The sequence below is a fragment of the Elephas maximus genome, chromosome 1, assembly GCF_024166365.1.
Source record: "Elephas maximus indicus isolate mEleMax1 chromosome 1, mEleMax1 primary haplotype, whole genome shotgun sequence".
NCBI classification, from domain to species: domain Eukaryota; kingdom Metazoa; phylum Chordata; class Mammalia; order Proboscidea; family Elephantidae; genus Elephas; species Elephas maximus.
In genome coordinates, this window is record NC_064819.1 from 19274180 (window position 1) to 19292688 (window position 18509).

Sequence of the window (18509 nt, forward strand, 5' to 3'; positions counted from 1 at the left end):
AGAAGAACAAAGTGGGAGGCCTCACACTACCTGATTTTAGAACCTTTTATACTGCCACAGTCGTCAAAATAGCCTGGTACTGGTATGACAGATACATAGACCAATGGAACAGAATTGAGAATCCAGATGTAAATTCATCCACCTATGAGGAGCTGTTATTTGACAAAGGCCCAAAGTCCATTAAATGGGGAAAAGACAGTCTCTTTAACAAATTGTGCTGGCATAACTGGATATCCATCTGCAAAAAAATGAAACAAGACCCATACCTCACACCATGCACAAAAACTAATTCAAAATGGATCAAAGACCTAAATATGAAATCTAAAATGATAAAGATCATGGAAGAAAAAATAGAGACAATGCTAGGAGCCCTAATACATAGCATAAACAGTATACAAAACATTACTAACAATACACAAACACCAGAAGAGAAACTAAATAACTGGGAACTTCTAAAAATCAAACACTTATGCTTATCCAAAGACTTCAGCAAAAGATTAAAAAGACAACCTAGAGACTGGGAAAAAATTTTTGGCTACAACAAATCCGATCACTCTATTCTCTAAAATCTACAAGATGCTGCAAAACCTCAACAACAAAAAGACAAATAACCCAACTAAAAAATGGGCAAAGGATATGAACAGGCACTTCAAAGAAGACATTTAGGCAGCTAATGGGTACATGAGGAAATGTTCACAATCATTAGCCATTAGAGAAATGCAAATCAAAACTACAGTGAGATAACATCTCACCCCAACAAGGCTGGCATTAATCAAAAATAATAATAATTGCTGGAGAGGTTGTGGAGAGACTGGAACACTTATACAGGGCTGGTGGGAATGTGAAATGGTACAACCACCTTGGAAATAGATTTGGTGCTTCCTTAAAAAGCTAGAAATAGAACTACCATATGATCTAGCAATCCCAGTCTTTGGAATATTTCCTAGAGCTCTCACACAAATAGATATATGCACACCCATCCATGTTCACTGCAGCACTGTTTACAATAGCAAAAAGATGGAAACAACCAAGGTGCCCATCAATTGATGAATGGATAAACAAATTATGGTACACTCACACAACGGAACACTGAAACAATAAAGAACAACTATGCATTGGTGAAACATCTCATAACATGGAGGAATCTGGAAGGCATTACGCTGAGTGAAATTCGTCGCAAAAGGATAACTATTGTGTGAGACCACTATTTTAAGAACTCAAGAAAAGGTTTAAATACTGAAGAAACTTTCTTTGATGGTTATGAGGGTGGAGAGGAAGGGAGAGGGGTATTCACTAATTAGATAGTAGACAAGAATTGTTTTATGTGAAGGGAAGGACAACACACAATATAGAGAAAGTCAGCACAACCAGACTAAACCAAAAGCCAAGAAGTTTCCTGAACACAACCAAACACTTCAGTGGACATAGTAGCAGGGGCGGTAGTCTGGGGACCATGTTTTCAGAGGATAGCTGGGTGAATTGGCATAACAAAGTGTATTAAGAAAACATTCTGCATCCCACTTTGGTGAGCCGCGTCTTGGGTCTTAAAAGCTAGCAAGCGGTCATCTAAGATGCCGCAACTGGTCTCAACCCACCTGGAGCAAAGGAGAATGAAGATCACCAAAGACACTTGGAAAGTATGAGCCCAAGAGACAGAAAGGGCCACATAAACTAGAGACTCCAGCAGCCTGAGACCAGAAGAGCTAGATGGTGCCTGGCTACCACCAATGACTGCCCTGACAGGGAACACAACAGAGAATCCCTGATGGAACAGGAGAAAAGTGGGATGCAGACCTCAAATTCTAGTAAAAAGACCAGACCTAATGGTCTGACTGAAACTGGAGGGACCCCAGAGGTCATGACCCCCTGTTAGCCCAAAACTAAAACCATTCTTGAAGCCAACTCTTCAGACACAGATTAGACTGGTCTATAAGACATAAATGATACTGGTGAGGAGTGTGCTTCTTAGCTCAAGTAGACACATGAGATTATGTGGGCAGCTCCTGTCTGGAGGTGAGATAAGAAGGCGGAGGGGGACAGGAGCTGGCTGAACGGACAAGGGAAATACATCTGAGAAAAGGAATGTGCTGTCACATTGTAGGGAGAGCAACTGAGGTCATATAACAATGTGTGTGTAAGTTTTTGTATGAGAAACTGACTTGAATTGCTAACTTTCACTTAAAGCACAATTGAAAAAAAAAAAAAAAGAATCATGCAGACTTGCAGACTTAGAGATGTGGGAATTGATGGGGAAGTAGGACTCCGGGCTGGCTGGCTGCCCCCAGCCAAAAAAGGGGAGAAGAGGAGTGAAGGCATTACTTGTGCGGGGAGACGGTAAGTTTTATGATCTGGCTCCTACTACATTTTGAGAATTTTACCCTTGCCACTCCCTAACATAAACCCGTTACACCAAAGGTGCCATTCCCTCTCAGGCCTCAGCCCATTTGTACATACCACTCCCGGTGATATGAAAGAAGCCCTTCCCCCTGCCCTGCTCTACCAGAATGACTCCAACTTACTGGCTCACCAATCCTGTCCAGCCTTCTCTGACCCTTCCCTTCCCACCCACCCATTTCCCTGTGTCTATGTTTCCAACTTATAAATACTGTATGCCCATTAAGGCATTTACCATCTAGCCTGGTAATTGTTTTATTTTTCTTGATTAAACTACAAGCTTACCTTGAGGACAAGGATCATGTTTTACTCATCTTTGTACATACAGCAAACTGCTTGGCACAGTGAATGCTTAATAAACACATCTTAAATGAGAAAAAATGAGTCAAAGTCCCTGATGAAGATTAGGGATTGCCAGGAGCTTACTAGATGGCAGCAACCAAAAGGAGCAGACAGGGATACATAGCTAACCGATTTAAGTCTCACAGAGGAGGAGTTTTTACCTTGCAGGGTGGATAGGAATGGAGGGAGCGACGACCAAGGAAGCAGCCTTGAGAATCAAGGAGAAAGCCCAACCCCTTTCGGTCATGTGCTCCTTGATGCATGGGCACAATGCCAGCCACCACTTATGAAAGCTGCATGGAAGAGAAAAGCCAGAATTCTATTAACGTGAGGACAGGAGTCAACATTCTGGGCAAGCATTTGGGGTCTCAGAAAGGCTGATACTCAGCAGGTATGTACCAGTACAATAGTACCACTTGGTAGGTAGCCACACTTCTGACCTCCAGAGCATTCCCCATTTCTTGACAGCCCCTGTGTTCCCCCCATGATCCTAATAACTAAAAGGGTACACCTGGTACAGCACATGAGCCTGCACCGCATGGACCATTTCCCTTTCTGCTTAGTTAGGGCCAGCCCACATCATGCTGGTTTTTTAAATACTTGGAATATGGCTCCTGAGTATAGGCAGTTTGTGAGAAATGGGGAAGGAGGGCCCAGAAGACATTGCTGAGGAGGAAAAGCACTGAGATACCTGAAGTTGACAGTAAGGAAAGAGGCTGCATGTGCAGGGAGGCTGAGGGTGACAAAGATGGCAGCCTGGTAAGGGCAGCTGGCCTTGGTGTAAGGACTTCTCCACCACTCCACTTGATTGCCCAGAAATCTGGATGGGTTGGCCAAGGGAGAGGCACCACTAGCCTACTGGGCTCCAGAAAGCAGCTGTCCCAGATGGGAAGGGCTTGGCTGGATACCAGAGCCTGGAAAGATTGGAAGTGAAGTTCAACGTCTGTGATAGGGAAGCAGCTATCCATGACGATAATGATGACCTTGAGACACTGCCAAAAAAAAATTATGCTAATTTCTGCTTAGACTTATTTTAGTATTGACTTAATTTTATTATACCCTAATCTTTTAAGAAGTATAATCTCACATACAATAAATATGCTAACTTCATTAACCAGAAATTTGTATTCCTGCCCACTCCTTATAAACTGTCTTATTTCCATGGGTTTGGTTTTTTGGTTTTTTCTACAGAAAGAAAAACATGAAACAAAAGCAGTTAATGTTCATGTGAGTTTCTCTTTGACCCTGAAAAAGTTTTAGGGGATTTATCCTACAACCTTAATTCATAGTTCCCTGTATGAAGGCATCTAGCAAGATCAAAGTGAATTTCAGCCGTAGTCACTCCTAAAGCTCCAGGATCCTGTACTGCAGTTGTGCCAATTACAGAGGCAAATATGCTTTGGACTATCTTCTGAAATGTGGCAATGGAATTGCCTCTGACAAGCACAGCTTAGCAGTGTATTTAAGAACGTCGCAAGTATTAGGCATGTGGTAGATCTTCATAAAAATTAGTGTTGGCTAGGGGCCTGTCTTAGACAGAGTTGGGTTTCCAAGTTAGTAAACCATTAATCACAGGTAGTCAGGAAGAACACTCTAGTTGGTTACCTGAAACACATTATAGGTGTCATGGTTTAAAAAAAAAAAAAAACTGGGGACAAAGCCAGTTTTTACTTTGGCTTCATTTTTAATTCAATTCAGTTCAGGACACTGGCTAGAAAAATCCATATATGAGAAACAGTGAGAGACAAACTCTTCTGTGCCCTAGCATGTTCTTGATAGGAGATATGAAAGGAGTATTGGGAGCCTTCCGTATTTTCTGTTTTCTGTTTCCTAGATGAGAACATATTGCACAGAAACCACCAGCCCACGCAGCACTGCTGCTGGTTTTCCTAGCCTGAGCTCTTCTCTGCAGGCTTCCTTACCAAAGCTTTCCCTGGCTTTAAGTCCACCGGGGAGAAAACAAGGCCCCAATTCTCTTGTGAAAGCTCTGTGGTTCCTACTGAGGCTCTCTCACCCCCTCAAGCCTTAGCCACAGGAGGACACCGAGGGTCTTGACTCCTATTCAGACCACAGGTCCATTGATTAAGAACACCTGACTGACAAAACAGCAATACTGCCCTCACAGAGCATACAACTAACGCTGGAAAAGAGATCTAATCAAAACTAGATCTCTGCATGTGTCTAATAAAAAATAATTTTTTTTACAAAGAGTCCTGAAAAAAAAAAAAAAAGGGTCCTGAACCAGAAATGAAAATACCTGCTAGTTTGTTTTATGAAACCAGGCAATCGATGGTACCTAGAAAAGTCCCTGGCATATAACAAGCCCTCAGTAAAGATTTCTGACAGACTGATGACAGGACAACATCCTCCTTTTCAATGTCTTCTCTACGTTATTCAGCAGTCTCTCTTATTTCTGTGAGTCCGAGTGGACTCAAAGGCAACAGGTTTTTTAAAATTATAGCTAATACCTCATTCTGCCATTTAGAACAAGGTGTACCATCAGATTGTTTTCCGAAAATATGATTTTTAAGGACACCATTACCTGCAGGAAATTTTTCCGGACAGTTTATTCATTTATTCACTGATTCGACCAACACTTATGGAGGCCTTCTATGGACGTTATGCTGTTGGGAGGTAAGGGGAGAAAGGCATCTGTCTGCTCCTAAAGAGGCACAGTGGGAGAGACAGACACTTAGAGAATCATGATACTGTGCCATAGAGGAACACAAACACTCCCATGGGCTCCCAGTGAAGGAAGGCCAAGACTCTCTGCCGGAATGGAGTTCTGAAGGAGGTGACCTTTGAACCCAGGTAATTCCAGGGCAAGAAGGCGGGAACCGGCATTTCAGACAGAAGTTTAGTATAGGCATGAAACAATGAAGGAACAGGGAGTGCTCTGGCACCATGAGAAGGTTAGTGTGACTGGTGTGAAGAGCATGGCGCGTAAGGAGGTGGATGTGAAAAGAGAGGGAGCCTAGAAACCGACCGAGCCAGACTGTGAAGGCCTGAGATACTTGGACTTTATCTTATGCACTAGCAGCCACTGGAGATTGAGCTCCTTGAGCAAAAAACTCAAAGGCGGAAGAGGCTAAATGTTTGATTTGCGTCTAACACTCAAAAAAACCCCATGACCATCAAGTCGATTCCAACTCATAGTGACCCTATAAGACAGAGTAGAACTGCCCCATAGGGTTTCCAAAGAAAGGCTGGTGGATTCAAACTGCTGGCCTTTTGGTTGGCAGCCACAGCTCTCATCCACTGCGCTGCCAGGGCTCCATGTCTAACACAGTGCCTGGCAAAATGGAGGTGAATTTATAAACTGCAGATCATTACCTAACAAAATTTGTTATTTTCTTTTAAATATGAACAGAAGTAAAAAAAAACAAAAAACAAAAAAACTGGAGGCACACAGACTAATCTGGAGACTTACAACAGTTAAATAAAAATTATATATTTGAGAAGTTTCAAACGAAGACAAATTCAAGGTAGCATAAATACAATGTTAAACTAAAAAGTTTCCCTACTGTAAACAATGACTTCATGCCAGTATCACATGTATTCTGAACCAAATTTTATACTCCTTATTCCAATATGGGACCTGGTGGCGCAGTGGTTAAGAGCCTGGCTGCTAACTAACCAAAAGGTCAGCAGTTCAAATCCACCAGCCACTCCTTAGAAACCCTATGGGGCAGTTCTACTTTGTCCTATAGGGTCACTATGAGTCACATTTGACTCAAGAGCTATGAGTTTGGTTTAGCCCAATATGAGTTCATAGAATAACAAAATGTGTTATAATCTAGCAAAATTAATAGAATAAAATTACATTACATGGCACTTTTACTTACTTCTTGCAAAAAATTATTAACCAGATCAGTTGACGTGGAAAATTTACAGTCATGAAAAACTGAGTTATTTCTGGGAGCCACAAGATAAGTCAGTAGCTTAGCAAAGAACATAATTAATGTTTCTTATCCCCATTCCAAAGCTCTTAACCCAGCCTAGCCTGTCTTCTTTTTCCTTTCCAGTTTTTGTCTGATAGGTTTTGAAAAAGTAAGTACTTCTCTAGATTCCTTGAGTTTGACACTAGGCTTTAAAGGGTCACAAACATCAAGGAACTAAGGAAACCTTCCATGCCTGATAAGTGTGCATATGCTCTGCAAGGCTTCACAGAAAGGGTATTTTGGCATCTTTGGAGGCTGTCCTGGATTGAATTATGTCCTCCCAAAAATGTGTGTATCAACTTGGTTACCCCATGTGTGGTTGTCTTCCATTTTGTGGTTGTTAATTTTATGTTGAGAGGATTAGGGTGGGCTTGTAAAAAAAAAAAAAAAATTTTTTTTTTTTTTTTAACACCACACTTACTCAGGTCATCTTCCTGATCCAAGGTAAAGGGAGTTTCCCTGGAGCGTGGCCTGAGATAAAAGGAAAAGGAAGCAAGCAGAGAGTCGGGGACCTCATATCACCAAGACAGCAGCACCAGGAGCAGTACACATCCTTTGGACTTGGGGTCCCCGTACCTGAGAAGCTCCTCAACCATGGGAAGGCTGAGGACAAGGACCTTCCTCCAGGTGACACCCTGAATTTGGACTTTTAGCCACCTATACTGTGAAAAAATAAACTTTCTTCGTTAAAGCCATCCACCTGTGGTATTTCGGTTATGGTAGCACTAGATAACTAAGACAGAGGCTTTTGAGGTGAGTCTAAGGGACCTTCTGATAGATGTCTCTGGAGAAAAGGGTAATAGTGGAGAGTCACAATTGTGATTCAAACCATTTTTTTAAATTAATTTTTATTAAGCTTCAAGTGAACATTTACAAATCCAATCCGTCTGTCACACGTAAGTTTACATACATCTTACTCCCTTCTCCCACTTGCTCTCCCCCTATTGAGTCAGCCCTTTCAGTCTCTTGTTTCGTGACAATTTTGCCAGCTTCCCTCTCTCTCTATCTTCCCATCCCCCCTCCAGACAAGAGTTGCCAACACACTCTCAAGTGTCCGCCTGATTTAATTAGCTCACTCTTCATCAGCATCTCTCTCCCTCCCACTGACCAGTCCCTTTCATGTCTGATGAGTTGTCTTCGGGAATGGTTCCTGTCCTGTGCCAACAGAAGGTCTGGGGAGCATTGCCGCCGGGATTCCTCCAGTCGCAGTCAGACCCTTAAGTATGGTCTTTTTATGAGAATTTGGGGTCTGCATCCCACTGATCTCCTGCTCCCTCAGGAGTTCTCTGTTGTGCTCCCTGACAGGGCAGTCATCGATTGTGGCCAGGCACCAACTAGTTCTTCTGGTCTCAGGATGATGTAGGTCTCTGGTTCATGTGGCCCTTTCTGTCTCTTGGGCTCTTAGTTTCAAATCATTTTTTAAACAGAAAATGATTTCTCTTTGTCCTTGTCTTTCTCTCACTTAAAAAAAAATACATATATTTGTATTTCGTTCAAAGAATCTTGCTGTTCCTATCATGAATTTCTTCCACGTGCTACAGAACAGGTAATTTGCCTGTCTTGTGTAGGTATTACCTGAAAAGGAAAAGAAGAGTGTGCTATATTTGGTTAAGTGAAGAGCTGCTGCTGACTCAGTGGTCATTAAGTCACAACCTTTGGGTATTTTTCCAGAGGGGAGGGCTGAAGCACTATCCATTTCCCTGCTCCGTGAGCCCTAGTTGATGACTTTGACAGGTTGGATGGGGCAAGCCATGGAAGCCATTTGTAGTTTTGGAACTCTGTTCTTGGTGGGAGGCCAAGTGGTATTGGGCTCAGTAGCCTGTTCCAACGAACAGAGCGCCAACTGGCTCAGCCACCTACGGGGGTACATTAAAAGTGTCTTCTCTCCTCTTAATATGTTCCATTAGGTCAGACCACCATGATGCAGTCTTCAAAAAGACAGTACAAATCACTGTCAGATAATCCTTCAACATATGTATTTTAAGATACATGATTTGCCTTGAGCTTACTTCCAGAAACTAAAGCCAGAATGGAAGATTCCATTCACAATCCATCTCTTAGAAGCCAAAACCTCTACATATACGGAATGTAGCACAAATAGAACCAGATCCAGTGCTTGGGCTATTTGGTCCCGATGACTTCCTACAAGAACATATCTCAGCAGAGGAATAGGCGAGCTCTGTACAGGCACTGGAACCCTGGTGGTGGTGTGGTTAAGAACTACGTCTGCTAACTGAAAGGTCAGCAGTTCAAATTCACTAGGTGCTCCCTGGAAACTCTATGGGGCAGTTCTACGCTGTCCCATAGGGTCACTATGACTTGGAATTGACCATAGGTTTGGTTTCGGTCTGGTAGAGGCATTTGGAAATCTCCGAACCACACTGAGGAATAAAATGGTTCAGCTATTCTAAAACACAAGGTGAGGCTGGACTGGCACTCACAATCTTCTGGCCAAATATTTCATTGTTTTTTTCTTTTTTAATATTAAGGAAGTCCTCTTCATCTCCATTTACTTTTAGTGGGGTTGGCAGTGGTAGAGATAGTACAAGAAGCAAAAGTTTAACTTTTTATTTTTATTAAGGGAAACAAAATTTTTCAGGCTTCTTCAAAGAACTCTTCCTCACCTTGTGTTTCAACGTTTTTGGTTTTATTAACTATAGTAAAACACATTGTCATACTGTGGTAGCCCTTTTCATTAGAGGCTCTCAAAGCAGGGCAATGCTTAATTAAGGGCCCAGTCACAGTTAGGTTCAGGGCGGTGACGGCTGGGCCCAAGCATGAACAAAACAAATCTGCCCTATAATTTAAAACATGAAGGGAAGTTTTGCATATTCCCTTGAAAACAGGATTACCACTGCTGACCTGGGCTTCTCATGGAAGGGCAAGAGAAGTAACGCAGCTGCTGGAACCTGGGGGCAAGGGGACTCAGGAAGGGAGGCGGCCATCCTGCTTCCTCTTCAATTGAGAGCCCTCTCTCTGCCCCTGGGGCTGGGCAGGACTGTCAAGGTGTGATGTCAGATGCATGGGGCAGTTCTGGACTAGAAGAGAGGGAGGGAGGGGAAGAGAGGACATGTGACTAGGAAGAGAGGTGGGACCAGGAGAGGGAGATGCTTCCGGTGGCTGTTGGACAGGGAAATTCCTCCCGAGCACGTTCAGCTCTGTGACTGGTATAGCCTTTTTCCTTCTCCTTGCTGCTCGGAAACCCTGGTGGCGCAGTGGTTAAGGGCTATGGCTGCTAACCAAAATGTCCGCAGTTCGAATCCACCAGGTGCTCCTTGGAAACTCTATGGGGCAGTTCTACTCTGTCTTATAGGGTCGCTATGAGTCGGAATCGACTTGACAGCACTGGGTTCCTTGCTGCTCACTTCCCCCTTGGTATCTTCAGTCAGCATTCATTCCCTTATTTGAGGCCCTGTTCTGTGCCAGGAACTCAACTATCAGCTGGAGCTGGACAATGAGAACAGGACAGTTGTTCTGAGGTTGTTCCTGATGAGCAGAGTCCTAAGAACACAAAATGGAGTGCTGCTCCCCAAGTCACAGAGCTTGTGTTACAGGAGATGAGATCTGGGGCCAGAGAGAAGAGGTGTAGGGTAGGGTGGAGCCCTTTCCCCCAATCCACATCCTCTCTTCCCAGGGCACCACCACCACACACACACTGGTGGACCAAGGTTGTTAGGAACCAGGGGTCAGCTCAATCTAAACTTTGAGTCAGAGCTGTCCAAAAATCTACTCTGGGGAATGGTGAGCTCCTGGCCACTGGGGTTCTTTAAGAAGAGACTGAATTGCTACCTGGTAAGACTGTTTAACAAGGCCCCTTCCAGGGCTAGTGGTCTGTGAATCCATACAGGGGTTTAGCCAGCTGTAAGTGGCAGTTCTGGGTCCCCCAGCCAGTTCTGCTCTGGCCTGTCTGAAGGATGATGCAAAAGTCTGATTAGGAAAAGTTGGCAGAAAAGCCTGGTGATAAGAGAAGTGGAGGCTGGAGGTGGGACCGAGGGGGGGGCAACTTGCTCAATAGCTGACATCTTCACTTTTTCCATCTGTACAATTCCTGGTACTGGCACTGCGTGGAAAGGCAGGGTGGCTGGAGTGGACACCGCCATCTCTGCTGACTGCAGCTTGGCTCTGGACTTTAGACACAGCATAGTTCTGAGACCGTTCCCAGGGCTTCAAACTTCTGCCCTTCCCTTATCTCCATAGAACCCAGTACTACTCCTCACAACAGCCATAGTACCCCCAACTGGGCGCCCACATATTCTCACACCCCAGAGCTTCAAGCTTTCTCTTCTCTTACCAAAGTCCTCTCTCAGATCTTTCATCTATACCCAGGCACAAAATAACTGGGGTGGGGGGAGGGTAACATGTGTGAGGTGTTTTTTTTTCATTTTGGGCTTCTCACAAAGATCTAGACAGTCCCTAAAGCTCCTGGCCTATCTCAGCCAGTGCTGGGCAGATAGTTACCTTAAGTGAATTTCCTTAGCAGTTTTTTGGGGGAGACAAATTATAAACCCCAATTCTAGAAACTTCTGCCAGCAATAACATCCACAAGATCACCCACAGAGAGGAAATGTGGTAAGATGGGGGAAACACTAGACTAGAAGTCACAAGTCTCAAATTCTGTTACCATTCACATGCTGTGGGTGCGCTGTGTGGCAGTGGTGGGTCACTTCCCCTCTTCTGTGGATTGACTTGTGTCTTCCTGAAAGTAATAGGTGTTGTAAGCCCTAATTTCTATACCTGTGGATGTCATCCCATTTGGGAGTAGGGCTTCCTGTGTTATGTCAATGAGGCTCTATCAGTGTGGGGTGGGCCTTAAATCCAATCACTTTGATACATTAAAAGTGCAGATTAGGCACGGAAGCAAGGAAGCACAGGTGGGGAAGACACCACATGAAGATCGTCCAGAAACCAAAGCTGAAAAGAGCCAAGAAAAGAGCGGACAGAGAGAAAGCCCTCCCCTAGAGCTGGCGCTCTGAATTCGGACTTCTAGCCTCCTAAACTGTGAGAAAATAAATTTGTATGTTAAAGCCACCCACTTGTGGTACTTCTGCTACAGAAGCACTTAGATAACGAAGACACCCTCCGGTTTTCGGCTTTTCCAATGGTTTAAAAAATAAATAAATAAAGGTTAATCCAATGCCAACATTCGATGGTATCATAAAAGTCAATGTTCTATGATTTCATAACAGGTCCCTAAGTCCACTTGAGCGCCGATATTCCATGATTTCATAATAGGGAGTTGAACTTTTTATGCAGGTTATATGGAAAGAGGTGACATATATTATTTCCCTGAAAGTCGCCTCACATCTTTGGGGAGTGATGTCACCTCTGAGTCTTAGTTTGCTAACCTATAAAATAGAAATAACAATACCAACCTCATAAGGTTGTGGGAGTGAGGGTGCCTGGAGAGCTGTAAACCTGTACAGAACCAAGTCCTAAACCTCTCAGAATATTCTGGAAGAGACCTTCGGCTCCCAGAGCCGCGCCGGGGAGGAGCGAGCAGAGTGAGGAGAACCGAGGGCCGGAGTGGGCGGGCCGAGGACGTTGGCTTTGTTCTCGCCCCGCCCCGCCGCCCTCTTCCTAGATATCGCGAGAGGGCGGGCCTGCTAGGCTTCGGCGTCGGCTTTGCTCCCGCGCCGGGGCGCTACGCCGGCCTCTCTCCGCGGGCCGCGCGTTAGGTGCCGGCGGCCGAGGGCGCGCGAAGGGCCGCCAGCCGCGCGGCGTCGCCTGTGGCGTCGGGTCGTTGTGTGGTAACAAGGACGCCGGTAGCCATCTCCGCAACAGCAGGTGCGACCGCTTCAGCCCCGAGCGGGCTCCGCGGCTGCCTGGCGGGTCTCTTCTCGCGTCCGGCCCTTCCCTTCCGCGACCCGGCGCCAGACAGCGACACTGAGTCGACAGCCGGAACGACGGGCTATGGCGGCCTCGACGGCCTCGCACCGGCCCATCAAAGGCATCCTGAAGAACAAGAGCTCTGCGACTTCCTCTGTGGTGGCCTCAGCCCAGCAGCCCGGCGGGAATGTCGATGAAGAGCTGAGGTGAGAACCGGGAGGCACAGCCTCGGCCCCGGGTGGGTCCGGGGAAGCGCCTCGCCCCTGACCCGGGTGGCCTCGCCCGCCGGCCGCCGTTACCGACCCCGCGCGCCGGCGGCTCCGTCTCCTCCTCCGGCCGGGCCGCGGGGGGGAGTGATGTTAACGAAGGCAGGAGCGGTGACGTTTGTCGTGTTTTTTCTTTATATGCAGATGTTATATTTTTCAAAAGAAAAAAAACTTACGGTCTTTGAACTTTCAGGAGTTGGTAACGTTGAAGAATGAAATTGAAGTTTCAAAGCTTCACCTGTTCAGCTTTTATTTCTCAATTCTCATATCCTAGCTATCTAAAATTCTTAAGTGATTAAAGCGTATTTTCTTGGGTTGGGAACCCCATCAGATGTACAGTCAAGCTGATGAGACCCTTCAAAGAAAGAGACCACTTGCCCATTTTTCTTATTGCCTTTCTTCCATAGTAATTCCTTTTTACGTGAACATTATGAAAATAACTGTGCCACACTCATCTCTTGGGTTCTGATTGTCATTATCACTGCACTAAGAGAAACCAAAAATTTCCAAGTCCTGGTTTTATATTTAACAGAAGGCTACTTATGGCTAATTATTTTTGCATCTGCAGCCAGTGTTTTGGGCGTTTGCTAGGCTTTGTTTCTCTTCAAAAACATATTTAAGCTCAGAACAGTTCAGAGAGGAGCAACTTAAAATGAGCCAGTGATATTTTAGTTGGTCTTACATACAGCTAACACCTGTAAAATGGTGCTGAACGGAAGCATTGTGTGTGTGAGTAAATATTTGGAAGCAGTCCAGCATCCATTAAAAAGGACTGGTGAAATATTCATTGTATTACATTTGTGTAATAGAACAATCTACTAGCCTAAAAAAAAAAAATGAGGTGAATGTTTATGCACAGATGAGGAAAGATTTCTAAGGTGCAATCATCTATGAAAGAAAGTTGCAGTACAGTGTATATGGTATTAAAACATACCACTGGGTTAGAAGTGGCAAAGGGGGCTTGGATGTTATAAGATACTAAAAATATACGGGCTCTGCATTCTGGAATGAATGCATTTAAATTATGGTGTTGGCGAAGAACATTGAATGTACCATGGACTGCCAAAAGAACAAACTAATCTGTCTTGGAAGAAGTACAGCTAGAATGCTCCTTAGAAGCGAAGGTGGTGAGACTTCATCTCACTTACTTTGGACGTGTTATCAGGAGGAACCAGTCCCTGGAGAAGGACATCATGCTTGGTAAGGCAGTGGAGTCAGTGAAAAAGAGGAAGACCTCAACGCAATGGATGGACACAGTGGCTACAACAGTGGACGCAAACATAGCAACAATTGTGAGGATGGTGCAGGACTGGGCAGTGTTTCGTTCTTTTGTACATGGGGTCACTATGAGTTGGAGTCAACTTGATGACACCTAACTACAACAACAAGCATTCTGGAAATAAGACAAGAAAAGTTACCATTGAAATTTATAAACTCATGAAGCTAAAATAAGGATGTTCATGAAATCTGAGAATTTTGGAATTAGGGAAACACCTGTGTAAGGATCAAAGTTAAAACCATAAAAGAAACTACTACTTGGTGGTGGTAAATTTATGGGGATTTGTGTAACCTTGAAGAAACCCTTAAGTAGGATCACAGCTTGGAATGACAGCCTTTTTGAGTCGGAAGGGGTCAGTGTAATTTGCCAACGTCCATTTGGGGGAAGCCACTTCAAATGGGGATGAGGGTGATGGTTGTGGGTCATGGGATTAAGAAAAAATCTCACCAGAACATAGCTGTAGAAGGAAAACCAAGATAATTTAGAAACAAAATACACAAAAGAAGTATAGAGGGCTCTACGGCAGCTCCAGGGTCTTCAGCAACAGGAATATGGTTTGTACTGTGCGGCCTTTATGTTATTTAGCTCTTCTCCAGTGTGTGCTTTTTGTCCCACTGCCAAGTGACTTTTCCTCTTTCTCTGCATCCTTAACTTCTTATTCTCAACATTAACCTGCTGTAACTTTTCATGGTTCCACTCTATGGTTGGGTTGTCTCTGTAAGTAGCTGGGTCTTTTGGCCTCAAGAGCCACCGTACTATACAGACTCACCTACATAGGGCAGTTCCTTCTGTAGAAGCTGCTAGGAGGGCAGATTCACTTAAAAGGGACCTTTTGCAAGGTGGGCAGCTTTGATTGACTTGTCTAGTTGAAAGAGTTATAGTCCTAACTTTGTAGCTTCAGAGGGAGCTACCAAACCCTCATTCATTTATGTTCGTGATGATTAATTCATGATGTTTGGTTCCAAGTGATAAAAGGGGGTGGGCTTTTTCATCAAGTATGTTATGTGATTGTAAGGCAAAGAAAATAATTCAATTAGTAATACGATGTACACTATTATTAATAAGTTACAGCTCACCCAAACATTAGTAAATTTAAGAGAGCCTCTTTGAACAGAAACAATGAAAGTAGAGTTGAATTGAAACTGTTTATAATATTTAATTTTAATTACAACTTGTATTTCCCCCTTTCATATAAAAATGACTGGAAATAAATAGCTCTTGCAATTACAATTCACTTAAAATTTGGAAACTAGTAAAGGTAACATAATATTGGTCTGACTTGAAATGTTGGAACAGAATACAGGGTACAGGAATCTCATGTTAAAGTGAAAATGACTGGAGGGTAGTAAAATTACCTTTTATTGATGCCTTTGTCATGTAAAATGCTGTGGTGGTTTTCTTTTTCTGCACCTCCACAATTGTGAGGGGATGTTATTTAACAAAAAGAGATGTTTTAAGGGATTTTTTTTTTTTTTTTTAGGACAGAAGTTGAGTTGTCTATTCTAGTGGTCCCTAAATTTTTTGATTGTGCATCTTTTTAGTAGGAAAAAAAATTCACTCATACTTGAAATATGTGTTTTTGGTCTATATATGTATATATATAAAAAATACATATATGTATATTATTGTTTTTCTGTAGTATCTCAAAGCTCAATATAAACTTAAAGTGAAGTTCACGTAAAGCCATATTTCAAATCTTGAGCAATTTCCAGTATTTCCTTTCTTAACCAAGTTCTTACCAGAACTGATCAAACCATCATTGATTTGTTTGCCTTTTATCAGATGTTTCAGTGCTGTTATTTTTTTATTGTTCTATTTATACTTACCTTGATAGTATTTTCTTCAGTGAGTGGTTTCTTCAGGTACCATTTGTCCTTTTTTTTAGGGTTAGTTTAATTAAAACTAGATAGATTCCAGTGTTACGTTGTTAACTGCCATCGAGTCTGCACCTGACTCATGGCGACCCCATGTGCAACGGAACAAAGTGCTGCCCAGTCCTGTGCCATCCCGATGATTGGTTGCAGATCAGACCATTGTGATCCGTAGGGCTTTCACTGGCTGACTTTTGGAAGTGGATAGCCAGGCCTTTTTTCCTAGTCTGAAAGCTCCACTGAAACCTTTTCAGCAGCATAGCAACATGCAAGCCTTCACTGACAGACGGGTGGTGGCTGTGCTTGAGGAGCAGTGGTCAGGAACCAAACTCGAGTCTCCCACGTGGAAGGCAAAAATTCTACCACTGAACCACAAATACCCCCAGATAGAATCCGTAAATCCACGTAATTAGATGTAGATAAACCTGAATACACTGTTCAATTAGTTTGAAAACAACACTGTCAACATCCATGATTGTGGCATTCTCATTCTTCTTTCAGGATACCTTGAATATAGTTCATAATTCGTTAAGGTCTAACGTAACAGTTATCTAGTGAGTACACCTATTCCTCATTCCTACTCTTCAATTATTGACTATCTCATTATCTGACATTTAACATTCACAACAGTGGTAAGTCTACTATCCTATTATTCTGTGCATTAATGACCCCACGGACTTGCACATCCTCGCAGCACAGCTTATCCAGGGTGCATGGAGGGAGAAGCGGGACTGCTCCCAGGGTATTTAACCCTGGCTCTCTCCCAGCATGCTCCACCCTCTGTCCCACACACAGGTATCAGGAGTGGGGTGCAGGCTGTGTTTGCCTCTGTGGAGCCGCCCCTGGCTGAGGCCACAGCGTACCTACCGCCTATCTTATGAGAATAGCGCTGGAGCCAGATTGTCTGGGTTCAGATCCTGTTGCCCATCAAAGCTCTGTGACTTTAGGTGCATTATATATTATATCTGTGCCTTAGTTTAAATATTAAATGAGTTAATGAGTGTTAAATCCAGTACCTCACTCACAAATGTTAGTTTTATTTATTTATTTATTTTTTAGTTTTTTAAAAAACAACTTTATTGAGGTATAGTTAACATACAGTAAACTTAACATACTGGGATTGGTGAACATGCTGTGTGAGTTCAGTTCTTTGAAATTTGTTGAGATTTGCCAGTATATGATCTACTTAGTTATGTGTGGGCTTGAAACGAATGTACATTTTGCAGTTGTTGGGTACAGTGTTCTATATGTGTCCAGTTAGATTTAGTTTGTTCAAATGTAATATATCCTTAATGATTTTCTTTTAGCTGTCCTGTCTATTACTGAGAGAGATGTTAAAATTTCACAGTGATTGTTGATTTGTCTACTTCTCTTAATGGTTTTGTCAGTTTTATTTTTATAGAAATAAATATACATAATACTGGTCAGCACAGCTTGACCAAGGCAAGGTCATGGAAGCTTTGTAGACACATCCAGACTCCCTGATGGACTGAATTACTGGGCTGAGGGCTGGGGACCATGGTCTCAGGGCACATCTAGCTCAATTGGCAAAATGTAGTTTATAAAGAAAATGTTCTACATTCTACTTTGGCTGAGTAGCTTCTGGGACCTTAAAAGCTTGTGAACAGGTGTCTAAGATATTCCAGGGGTCACACCCCGTCTGGAGCAAGGGAGAATAAAGAAAATCAAAGACACAAGGGAAAGATTAGTCCAAAGGACTAATGGACCACAACTACCGCAGCCGCCACCAGACTGAGCCCAGCACAAATAGATGATGGTGCCTGGCTACCACCACTGACTGCTCTGACAGGGATCACAATAGAGGGCCCCCAGACAGAGCTGGAGAAAAATGTAAAACAAAATTCTAATTGACAAGAAAAGACCAGACTTACTGGTCTGACAGAGACTGGAGAAACCCCAAGAGTGTGGACACCCTTTTAACTCAGTACCGAAGCCACCCCTGAGGCTCAACCTTCAGCCAAAGATTAAAAAGATGCCCACAAAACGAAACTAAATGGGCACAAACTAATTTGCCCTGTAAAGCTTCATCTAAAAGTACAATTAAAAAAAAATCAGTGAATCATGAATGGCACATATGACTGTCAACTTACATGTGAATAAACATTACTTCATTTAAAAAAACACAAAAAGAAATATAGAAATCTAATATTCCCCACATCATAATGGGTGGTTTTACACAATATGCTTTGGCGTCCACTAATCTGTTCAATTCAAATCCTCTAGTAAGTAGTCTTAGGCAATGCGGGGAACTTGTGCTTAAAAAAAAAAAAAATTGTGCTTGAATTAATTTCTTTTAGTATAATTAAAGATGTAAGCATGCTCCAAGTTTATCTTCTTCTGCCTATGAAGGGATGTGGAATATAATCAAAGGCTTATTGAGTAAAATGAAAAGTTTATCTTCTAATAACTTTTTGCTTGCTTGCAGTTGCTTTTATTAAGTCTTAATTGTTTTTTAATTTAATTGTTCAGTAATGGTGTCAAACATAAAAGTTTTGTTCTCTATCAGCTTCTGTAACTTTAATACGCACTTAAAGAAGCATTCCTTAAAATATGCAATTAGAGTTTATCA

At 43.1% G+C, this 18509-nt stretch overlaps 1 protein-coding gene across 1 annotated transcript in view; it reads left to right on the forward strand.

The window, feature by feature from the left end:
• Nucleotides 1-12273: 12273 nt before the first annotated feature.
• PPP1R2 (protein phosphatase 1 regulatory inhibitor subunit 2) overlaps nucleotides 12274-18509 on the forward strand; it is a 28282-nt gene continuing 22046 nt past the window's right edge. The window contains exon 1 of the mRNA XM_049879964.1: nucleotides 12274-12709. Coding sequence (XP_049735921.1) covers nucleotides 12588-12709 — 122 coding nt within the window. The 5' untranslated portion in view covers nucleotides 12274-12587. The remainder of the gene's footprint in view (nucleotides 12710-18509) is intronic.